The sequence below is a fragment of the Atractosteus spatula genome (assembly GCF_055471065.1).
Source record: "Atractosteus spatula isolate fAtrSpa1 chromosome 10 unlocalized genomic scaffold, fAtrSpa1.hap1 SUPER_10_unloc_2, whole genome shotgun sequence".
Classification (NCBI taxonomy): domain Eukaryota; kingdom Metazoa; phylum Chordata; class Actinopteri; order Semionotiformes; family Lepisosteidae; genus Atractosteus; species Atractosteus spatula.
Genome location: NW_028296622.1, coordinates 2,660,318 through 2,672,970, shown reverse-complemented (window position 1 = coordinate 2,672,970; position 12,653 = coordinate 2,660,318). Strand labels below are relative to the sequence as shown.

General features: G+C 56.6%; 1 protein-coding gene across 1 annotated transcript in view; it reads right to left on the bottom strand.

Annotated features, from left to right (window-relative positions):
* The window catches only part of LOC148812651 (phosphatidylserine lipase ABHD16A-like), a 105,378-nt gene that overhangs the window by 76,129 nt on the left and 16,596 nt on the right, over window positions 1-12,653 (bottom strand). Inside the window, exons 2-6 of the mRNA XM_088908608.1 lie at window positions 7,419-7,475; window positions 7,260-7,326; window positions 1,116-1,202; window positions 219-304; window positions 40-113 (exon numbers count right to left, since the gene is read on the bottom strand). Of these exons, the coding sequence (XP_088764734.1) occupies window positions 40-113; window positions 219-304; window positions 1,116-1,202; window positions 7,260-7,326; window positions 7,419-7,475 (371 nt within the window). The remainder of the gene's footprint in view (window positions 1-39; window positions 114-218; window positions 305-1,115; window positions 1,203-7,259; window positions 7,327-7,418; window positions 7,476-12,653) is intronic.

Sequence of the window (12,653 nt, the reverse complement as noted above, 5' to 3'; positions counted from 1 at the left end):
CAGGACACACACCCCCTCTGCCCCACTCAGGACACTCACCGGCTGCCCGCCTCGCTCCAGCTGAAGTCCACCGGCCAGGCGCAGAACTCGAAGTCGAAGCAGGCCAGCCTCCTCTGGGGACAGGGAGAGAGGAGCCTGTGAGCCCGCGACCCCTCACCCCCGCGACCCCTCACCCCCGGCAACCCCGCGACCCCTCAGCCCCCGCGACCCCGACCGACCTTGTTCTCCGGACTCCTGCTCCTCCGATTCTCCTCCAGGATGGAGATGAACTGGACATACTCGGGGTTGGTCCAGCGCCCGATCCCTGAGGACATCAGACCCTCGTTAGAGACGCTGTCCAGTTACTGACGCCGTCCCCCTCGTTAGAGACGCCGTCCAGTTACTGACACTGTCCCCTCGTTAGAGACGCCCTCCAGTTACTGACACTGTCCCCTCGTTAGAGACGCCATCCAGTTACTGACACTGTCCCCTCGTTAGAGACGCCCTCCAGTTACTGACACTGTCCCCTCGTTAGAGACGCCGTCCAGTTACTGACACTGTCCCCTCGTTAGAGACGCCGTCCAGTTACTGACACTGTCCCCTCGTTAGAGACGCCCTCCAGTTACTGACACTGTCCCCTCGTTAGAGACGCCGTCCAGTTACTGACACTGTCCCCTCGTTAGAGACGCCCTCCAGTTACTGACACTGTCCCCTCGTTAGAGACGCCGTCCAGTTACTGACACTGTCCCCTCGTTAGAGACGCCCTCCAGTTACTGACACTGTCCCCTCGTTAGAGACGCCGTCCAGTTACTGACACTGTCCCCTCGTTAGAGACGCCCTCCAGTTACTGACACTGTCCCCTCGTTAGAGAAACTGTCCAGTTAATGACACTGTCCCCCTCGTTAGAGACCCTGTCCAGTTACAGACCTTGTCCAGTCAGACTCACTGTCCAGTCAGAGACCCTGTCCAGTCAGACTCACTGTCCAGTTAGAGACCCTGTCCAGTTAGACTCACTGTCCATTTAGAGACCCTGTCCAGTTAGACTCACTGTCCAATTAGAGACCCTGTCCGGTCAGACTCACTGTCCAGTTAGAGACCCTGTCCAGTCAGAGACCCTGTCCAGTAAGGAGCCTCACCTCTCAGACAGGCCACCCCCAGCAGCAGGACAAGCAGGGTGCCCAGGTACTGGCTGACTGGGACCAGTCTGGAGCTGCAGACGTATCCTGGAAAGATGGACAAGCAGTCAGGCAGAGCAGAGGACACACCTTAGGAGAGACAGGCCCCGGGCCACAGGGAGCTGTGGATCAGACACCAGACCACAGGGGGAGCTGTGGATCAGACACCAGACCACAGGGAGCTGTGGATCAGACACCAGACCACAGGGGGAGCTGTGGATCAGACACCAGACCACAGGGCGCTGTGGATCAGACACCAGACCACAGGGGGAGCTGTGGATCAGACACCAGACCACAGGGGGCGCTGTGGATCAGACACCAGACCACAGGGGGCGCTGTGGATCAGACACCAGACCACAGGGGAGCTGTGGATCAGACACCAGACCACAGGGGGCGCTGTGGATCAGACACCAGACCACAGGGGAGCTGTGGATCAGACACCAGACCACAGGGGGAGCTGTGGAGCTCAGACAGCAGACCACAGGGGCGCTGTGGATCTGACACCAGACCACAGGGAGCTGTGGATCAGACACCAGACCACAGGGGGCGCTGTGGATCAGACACCAGACCACAGAGGGAGCTGTGGATCAGACACCAGACAACAGGGGGCTGTGGATCAGACACCAGACCACAGGGGGAGCTGTGGATCAGACACCAGACCACAGGGCGCTGTGGATCAGACACCAGACCACAGGGGGAGCTGTGGATCAGACACCAGACCACAGGGGGAGCTGTGGAGCTCAGACAGCAGACCACAGGGGCACTGTGGATCTGACACCAGACCACAGGGAGCTGTGGATCAGACACCAGACCACAGGGGGCGCTGTGGATCAGACACCAGACCACAGGGGGAGCTGTGGAGCTCAGACAGCAGACCACAGGGGCACTGTGGATCTGACACCAGACCACAGGGAGCTGTGGATCAGACACCAGACCACAGGGAGCTGTGGATCAGACACCAGACCACAGGGGGAGCTGTGGATCAGACACCAGACCACAGGGCGCTGTGGATCAGACACCAGACCACAGGGGGAGCTGTGGATCAGACACCAGACCACAGGGGGCGCTGTGGATCAGACACCAGACCACAGGGGGCGCTGTGGATCAGACACCAGACCACAGGGGGAGCTGTGGATCAGACACCAGACCACAGGGGGCTGTGGATCAGACACCAGACCACAGGGGGAGCTGTGGATCTGACATCAGACCACAGAGGGAGCTGTGGATCAGACACCAGACCACAGGGAGCTGTGGATCAGACACCAGACCACAGGGGCGCTGTGGATCAGACACCAGACCACAGGGGCGCTGTGGATCAGACACCAGACCACAGAGGGAGCTGTGGATCAGACACCAGACCCGGCCACAGGGGGAGCTGTGGATCAGACACCAGACCACAGGGAGCTGTGGATCTGACACCAGACCACAGGGGGAGCTGTGGATCAGACACCAGACCACAGGGGCGCTGTGGATCAGACACCAGACCACAGGGGCGCTGTGGATCAGACACCAGACCACAGGGGCGCTGTGGATCTGACACCAGACCACAGGGGCGCTGTGGATCTGACACCAGACCACAGGGGCGCTGTGGATCAGACACCAGACCACAGGGGGAGCTGTGGATCAGACACCAGACCACAGGGGGAGCTGTGGATCAGACACCAGACCACAGGGGCGCTGTGGATCAGACACCAGACCCGGCCACAGGGGGAGCTGTGGATCAGACACCAGACCACAGGGGCGCTGTGGATCAGACACCAGACCACAGGGGGAGCTGTGGATCAGACACCAGACCACAGGGGCGCTGTGGATCAGACACCAGACCACAGGGGGAGCTGTGGATCAGACACCAGACCACAGGGAGCTGTGGATCAGACACCAGACCACAGGGGGAGCTGTGGATCAGACACCAGACCACAGGGAGCTGTGGATCAGACACCAGACCACAGGGGGAGCTGTGGATCAGACACCAGACCACAGGGGCGCTGTGGATCAGACACCAGACCACAGGGGCGCTGTGGATCAGACACCAGACCACAGGGGCGCTGTGGATCTGACATCAGACCACAGAGGGAGCTGTGGATCAGACACCAGACCACAGGGGGAGCTGTGGATCAGACACCAGACCACAGGGGGCGCTGTGGATCAGACACCAGACCACAGGGAGCTGTGGATCAGACACCAGACCACAGGGGGAGCTGTGGATCAGACACCAGACCACAGGGGCGCTGTGGATCAGACACCAGACCCGGCCACAGGGGGAGCTGTGGATCAGACACCAGACCACAGGGAGCTGTGGATCAGACACCAGACCACAGGGGGAGCTGTGGATCAGACACCAGACCACAGGGGCGCTGTGGATCAGACACCAGACCACACGGGGAGCTGTGGATCAGACACCAGACCACAGGGGCGCTGTGGATCTGACACCAGACCACAGGGGCGCTGTGGATCAGACACCAGACCACACGGGGAGCTGTGGATCTGACACCAGACCACAGGGGGAGCTGTGGATCAGACACCAGACCACAGGGGCGCTGTGGATCAGACACCAGACCACAGGGGAGCTGTGGATCAGACACCAGACCACAGAGGGAGCTGTGGATCAGACACCAGACCCGGCCACAGGGGCGCTGTGGATCAGACACCAGACCACAGGGGAGCTGTGGATCAGACACCAGACCACAGGGGGAGCTGTGGAGCTCAGACAGCAGACCACAGGGGCGCTGTGGATCTGACACCAGACCACAGGGAGCTGTGGATCAGACACCAGACCACAGGGGGCGCTGTGGATCAGACACCAGACCACAGAGGGAGCTGTGGATCAGACACCAGACAACAGGGGGCTGTGGATCAGACACCAGACCACAGGGGGAGCTGTGGATCAGACACCAGACCACAGGGCGCTGTGGATCAGACACCAGACCACAGGGGGAGCTGTGGATCAGACACCAGACCACAGGGGGAGCTGTGGAGCTCAGACAGCAGACCACAGGGGCACTGTGGATCTGACACCAGACCACAGGGAGCTGTGGATCAGACACCAGACCACAGGGGGCGCTGTGGATCAGACACCAGACCACAGGGGGAGCTGTGGAGCTCAGACAGCAGACCACAGGGGCACTGTGGATCTGACACCAGACCACAGGGAGCTGTGGATCAGACACCAGACCACAGGGGGAGCTGTGGATCAGACACCAGACCACAGGGAGCTGTGGATCAGACACCAGACCACAGGGGGAGCTGTGGATCAGACACCAGACCACAGGGCGCTGTGGATCAGACACCAGACCACAGGGGGAGCTGTGGATCAGACACCAGACCACAGGGGGCGCTGTGGATCAGACACCAGACCACAGGGGGCGCTGTGGATCAGACACCAGACCACAGGGGGAGCTGTGGATCAGACACCAGACCACAGGGGGAGCTGTGGATCAGACACCAGACCACAGGGGGCTGTGGATCAGACACCAGACCACAGGGGGAGCTGTGGATCTGACATCAGACCACAGAGGGAGCTGTGGATCAGACACCAGACCACAGGGAGCTGTGGATCAGACACCAGACCACAGGGGCGCTGTGGATCAGACACCAGACCACAGGGGCGCTGTGGATCAGACACCAGACCACAGAGGGAGCTGTGGATCAGACACCAGACCCGGCCACAGGGGGAGCTGTGGATCAGACACCAGACCACAGGGAGCTGTGGATCTGACACCAGACCACAGGGGGAGCTGTGGATCAGACACCAGACCACAGGGGCGCTGTGGATCAGACACCAGACCACAGGGGCGCTGTGGATCAGACACCAGACCACAGGGGCGCTGTGGATCAGACACCAGACCACAGGGGCGCTGTGGATCAGACACCAGACTACAGGGGCGCTGTGGATCTGACACCAGACCACAGGGGCGCTGTGGATCAGACACCAGACCACAGGGGCGCTGTGGATCAGACACCAGACCACAGGGGGAGCTGTGGATCAGACACCAGACCACAGGGGGAGCTGTGGATCAGACACCAGACCACAGGGGGAGCTGTGGATCAGACACCAGACCACAGGGGCGCTGTGGATCAGACACCAGACCACAGGGGGAGCTGTGGATCAGACACCAGACCACAGGGGCGCTGTGGATCAGACACCAGACCACAGAGGGAGCTGTGGATCAGACACCAGACCACAGGGGGAGCTGTGGATCAGACACCAGACCACAGGGGGCGCTGTGGATCAGACACCAGACCACAGGGAGCTGTGGATCAGACACCAGACCACAGGGGGAGCTGTGGATCAGACACCAGACCACAGGGGCGCTGTGGATCAGACACCAGACCCGGCCACAGGGGGAGCTGTGGATCAGACACCAGACCACAGGGAGCTGTGGATCAGACACCAGACCACAGGGGGAGCTGTGGATCAGACACCAGACCACAGGGGCGCTGTGGATCAGACACCAGACCACAGGGGCGCTGTGGATCAGACACCAGACCACAGGGGGAGCTGTGGATCAGACACCAGACCACAGGGAGCTGTGGATCAGACACCAGACCACAGGGAGCTGTGGATCAGACACCAGACCACAGGGGGAGCTGTGGATCAGACACCAGACCACAGGGAGCTGTGGATCAGACACCAGACCACAGGGAGCTGTGGATCAGACACCAGACCACAGGGGGAGCTGTGGATCAGACACCAGACCACAGGGGCGCTGTGGATCAGACACCAGACCACAGGGGCGCTGTGGATCAGACACCAGACCACAGGGGGAGCTGTGGATCAGACACCAGACCACAGGGAGCTGTGGATCAGACACCAGACCACAGGGGGAGCTGTGGATCAGACACCAGACCACAGGGAGCTGTGGATCAGACACCAGACCACAGGGGGAGCTGTGGATCAGACACCAGACCACAGGGGGAGCTGTGGATCAGACACCAGACCACAGGGGCGCTGTGGATCAGACACCAGACCACAGGGGCGCTGTGGATCTGACATCAGACCACAGAGGGAGCTGTGGATCAGACACCAGACCACAGGGGGAGCTGTGGATCAGACACCAGACCACAGGGGGCGCTGTGGATCAGACACCAGACCACAGGGAGCTGTGGATCAGACACCAGACCACAGGGGGAGCTGTGGATCAGACACCAGACCACAGGGGCGCTGTGGATCAGACACCAGACCCGGCCACAGGGGGAGCTGTGGATCAGACACCAGACCACAGGGAGCTGTGGATCAGACACCAGACCACAGGGGGAGCTGTGGATCAGACACCAGACCACAGGGGCGCTGTGGATCAGACACCAGACCACACGGGGAGCTGTGGATCTGACACCAGACCACAGGGAGCTGTGGATCAGACACCAGACCACAGGGGCGCTGTGGATCTGACACCAGACCACAGGGGCGCTGTGGATCAGACACCAGACCACACGGGGAGCTGTGGATCTGACACCAGACCACAGGGGGAGCTGTGGATCAGACACCAGACCACAGGGGCGCTGTGGATCAGACACCAGACCACAGGGGAGCTGTGGATCAGACACCAGACCACAGAGGGAGCTGTGGATCAGACACCAGACCACACGGGGAGCTGTGGATCTGACACCAGACCACAGGGAGCTGTGGATCAGACACCAGACCACAGGGGCGCTGTGGATCTGACACCAGACCACAGGGGCGCTGTGGATCAGACACCAGACCACACGGGGAGCTGTGGATCTGACACCAGACCACAGGGAGCTGTGGATCAGACACCAGACCACAGGGGCGCTGTGGATCAGACACCAGACCACAGGGGAGCTGTGGATCAGACACCAGACCACAGAGGGAGCTGTGGATCAGACACCAGACCCGGCCACAGGGGCGCTGTGGATCAGACACCAGACCACAGGGAGCTGTGGATCAGACACCAGACCACAGGGGCGCTGTGGATCAGACACCAGACCACAGGGGAGCTGTGGATCAGACACCAGACCACAGAGGGAGCTGTGGATCAGACACCAGACCCGGCCACAGGGGCGCTGTGGATCAGACACCAGACCACAGGGGCGCTGTGGATCAGACACCAGACCAGGGGGGGCGCCCTGACCCCAGCACAGACCTACCCTTCCTGTAGAAGTACCAGGCCAGCAGGGGGGAGGTGTAGTAGGACAGAGACCACAGAGCAGAGGCCTGAAAGACACAAGCAACAGAACCAGTTTCTCTCGGGGTCCAGGGGTACAGTCAGGGGTCCCTCCTCTCACACAGTCAGGTCAGAGACTTACCCAGCCGAGGACACTGTCAGTGTGCCTCTCCAGAGTCCTGGGCTGGTAGGGCCACCCCTGAGAGAGAGAGAGGGGTTAATACACCGCACTGAGAGACAGAGGGGTTAATACACCGCACTGAGAGACAGAGGGGTTCATACAGACACACTTACTGGACACTCCAGTACATGAACACTGCACTGAGAGAGAGAGGGGTTCATACACACACACTGACTGGACACTCCAGTACATGAACACTGCACTGAGAGAGAGAGGGGTTCATACACACACACTGACTGGACACTCCAGTACATGAACACTGCACTGAGAGAGAGAGGGGTTCATACACACACACTGACTGGACACTCCAGGACATGAACACTGCACTGAGAGAGAGAGGGGTTCATACACACACACTGACTGGACACTCCAGTACATGAACACTGCACTGAGAGAGAGAGGGGTTCATACAGACACACTGACTGGACACTCCAGTACATGAACACTGCACTGAGAGAGAGGGGGGTTCATACACACACACTGACTGGACACTCCAGTACATGAACACTGCACTGAGAGAGAGAGGGGTTCATACACACACACTGACTGGACACTCCAGTACATGAACACTGCACTGAGAGAGAGAGGGGTTCATACAGACACACTGACTGGACACTCCAGTACATGAACACTGCACTGAGAGAGAGAGGGGTTCATACAGACACACTGACTGGACACTCCAGTACATGAACACTGCACTGAGAGAGAGAGGGGTTCATACACACACACTGACTGGACACTCCAGTACATGAACACTGCACTGAGAGAGAGAGGGGTTCATACACACACACTGACTGGACACTCCAGTACATGAACACTGCACTGAGAGAGAGAGGGGTTCATACACACACACTGACTGGACACTCCAGTACATGAACACTGCACTGAGAGAGAGAGGGGTTCATACAGACACACTGACTGGACACTCCAGTACATGAACACTGCACTGAGAGAGAGAGGGGTTCATACACACACACTGACTGGACACTCCAGGACATGAACACTGCACTGAGAGAGAGAGGGGTTCATACACACACACTGACTGGACACTCCAGTACATGAACACTGCACTGAGAGAGAGGGGGGTTCATACACACACACTGACTGGACACTCCAGTACATGAACACTGCACTGAGAGAGAGAGGGGTTCATACACACACACTGACTGGACACTCCAGTACATGAACACTGCACTGAGAGAGAGAGGGGTTAATACAGACACACTGACTGGACACTCCAGTACATGAACACTGCACTGAGAGAGAGAGGGGTTCATACACACACACTGACTGGACACTCCAGTACATGAACACTGCACTGAGAGAGAGGGGGGTTAATACAGACACACTGACTGGACACTCCAGTACATGAACACTGCACTGAGAGAGGGGGGTTCATACAGACACACTGACTGGACACTCCAGTACATGAACACTGCACTGAGAGAGAGAGGGGTTCATACACACACACTGACTGGACACTCCAGTACATGAACACTGCACTGAGAGAGAGGGGTTCATACACACACACTGACTGGACACTCCAGTACATGAACACTGCACTGAGAGAGAGAGGGGTTCATACACACACACTGACTGGACACTCCAGTACATTAACACTGCACTGAGAGAGAGAGGGGTTCATGCAGACACACTGACTGGACACTCCAGTACATGAACACTGCACTGAGAGAGAGAGGGGTTCATACACACACACTGACTGGACACTCCAGTACATGAACACTGCACTGAGAGAGAGGGGTTCATACACACACACTGACTGGACACTCCAGTACATGAACACTGCACTGAGAGAGAGGGGTTCATACAGACACACTGACTGGACACTCCAGTACATGAACACTGCACTGAGAGAGAGGGGTTCATACAGACACACTGACTGGACACTCCAGTACATGAACACTGCACTGAGAGAGAGAGGGGTTCATACACACACACTGACTGGACACTCCAGTACATTAACACTGCACTGAGAGAGAGAGGGGTTCATGCAGACACACTGACTGGACACTCCAGTACATGAACACTGCACTGAGAGAGAGGGGTTCATACACACACACTGACTGGACACTCCAGTACATGAACACTGCACTGAGAGAGAGAGAGGGGTTCATACAGACACACTGACTGGACACTCCAGTACATTAACACTGCACTGAGAGAGAGGGGGGTTCATACAGACACACTGACTGGACACTCCAGTACATGAACACTGCACTGAGAGAGAGAGGGGTTCATACACACACACTGACTGGACACTCCAGTACATGAACACTGCACTGAGAGAGAGGGGTTCATACACACACACTGACTGGACACTCCAGTACATGAACACTGCACTGAGAGAGAGGGGGGTTCATACAGACACACTGACTGGACACTCCAGTACATGAACACTGCACTGAGAGAGAGGGGTTCATACACACACACTGACTGGACACTCCAGTACATGAACACTGCACTGAGAGAGAGAGGGGTTCATACACACACACTGACTGGACACTCCAGTACATGAACACTGCACTGAGAGAGAGGGGGGTTAATACAGACACACTGACTGGACACTCCAGTACATGAACACTGCACTGAGAGAGGGGGGTTCATACAGACACACTGACTGGACACTCCAGTACATGAACACTGCACTGAGAGAGAGAGGGGTTCATACACACACACTGACTGGACACTCCAGTACATGAACACTGCACTGAGAGAGAGGGGTTCATACACACACACTGACTGGACACTCCAGTACATGAACACTGCACTGAGAGAGAGAGGGGTTCATACACACACACTGACTGGACACTCCAGTACATTAACACTGCACTGAGAGAGAGAGGGGTTCATGCAGACACACTGACTGGACACTCCAGTACATGAACACTGCACTGAGAGAGAGAGGGGTTCATACACACACACTGACTGGACACTCCAGTACATGAACACTGCACTGAGAGAGAGGGGTTCATACACACACACTGACTGGACACTCCAGTACATGAACACTGCACTGAGAGAGAGGGGTTCATACAGACACACTGACTGGACACTCCAGTACATGAACACTGCACTGAGAGAGAGGGGTTCATACAGACACACTGACTGGACACTCCAGTACATTAACACTGCACTGAGAGAGAGAGGGGTTCATACACACACACTGACTGGACACTCCAGTACATGAACACTGCACTGAGAGAGAGGGGTTCATACAGACACACTGACTGGACACTCCAGTACATGAACACTGCACTGAGAGAGAGAGGGGTTCATACACACACACTGACTGGACACTCCAGTACATTAACACTGCACTGAGAGAGAGAGGGGTTCATGCAGACACACTGACTGGACACTCCAGTACATGAACACTGCACTGAGAGAGAGGGGTTCATACACACACACTGACTGGACACTCCAGTACATGAACACTGCACTGAGAGAGAGAGAGGGGTTCATACAGACACACTGACTGGACACTCCAGTACATTAACACTGCACTGAGAGAGAGGGGGGTTCATACAGACACACTGACTGGACACTCCAGTACATGAACACTGCACTGAGAGAGAGAGGGGTTCATACACACACACTGACTGGACACTCCAGTACATGAACACTGCACTGAGAGAGAGGGGTTCATACACACACACTGACTGGACACTCCAGTACATGAACACTGCACTGAGAGAGAGGGGGGTTCATACAGACACACTGACTGGACACTCCAGTACATGAACACTGCACTGAGAGAGAGGGGTTCATACACACACACTGACTGGACACTCCAGTACATGAACACTGCACTGAGAGAGAGAGGGGTTCATACACACACACTGACTGGACACTCCAGTACATGAACACTGCACTGAGAGAGAGAGGGGTTCATACACACACACTGACTGGACACTCCAGTACATTAACACTGCACTGAAAGAGAGAGGGGTTCATACAGACACACTGACTGGACACTCCAGTACATGAACACTGCACTGAGAGAGAGAGGGGTTCATACACACACACTGACTGGACACTCCAGGACATGAACACTGCACTGAGAGAGAGAGGGGTTCATACACACACACTGACTGGACACTCCAGGACATTAACACTGCACTGAGAGAGAGAGAGGGGTTCATACACACACACTGACTGGACACTCCAGTACATGAACACTGCACTGAGAGAGAGAGGGGTTCATACACACACACTGACTGGACACTCCAGGACATGAACACTGCACTGAGAGAGAGGGGTTCATACACACACACTGACTGGACACTCCAGTACATGAACACTGCACTGAGAGAGAGAGGGGTTCATACACACACACTGACTGGACACTCCAGTACATTAACACTGCACTGAGAGAGAGAGGGGTTCATACAGACACACTGACTGGACACTCCAGGACATGAACACTGCACTGAGAGAGAGAGGGGTTCATACACACACACTGACTGGACACTCCAGGACATTAACACTGCACTGAGAGAGAGAGGGGTTCATACACACACACTGACTGGACACTCCAGGACATGAACACTGCACTGAGAGAGAGGGGTTCATACACACACACTGACTGGACACTCCAGTACATGAACACTGCACTGAGAGAGAGAGGGGTTCATACACACACACTGACTGGACACTCCAGTACATTAACACTGCACTGAGAGAGAGAGGGGTTCATACAGACACACTGACTGGACACTCCAGTACATGAACACTGCACTGAGAGAGAGAGGGGTTCATACACACACACTGACTGGACACTCCAGTACATGAACACTGCACTGAGAGAGAGAGGGGTTAATACAGACACACTGACTGGACACTCCAGTACATGAACACTGCACTGAGAGAGAGGGGGGTTCATACACACTGTAGCGGCGAGGCTTAATAATAAGGCAGAATTAAGTGTTTCTGAGCTTCCCAAATGAGGCCCCATTTCTCTGTTCATCTCTGTGGTGCAGCCACAGAGAAACTATTCATGCAAGATGATTTAAGGTTTCCTAGGACAGCTCCCAAAGGGGGATGCACTTAGCTAAGTCTGGCTATCATGATCAATGGTCATCCACTGGCGCCTATCAGTCTAGGGAGTGCCGGATGGACATCTGGACTGCATTACTAAGTGTCAGGACTAAGTGACTCATATCTCACCTTGATCAA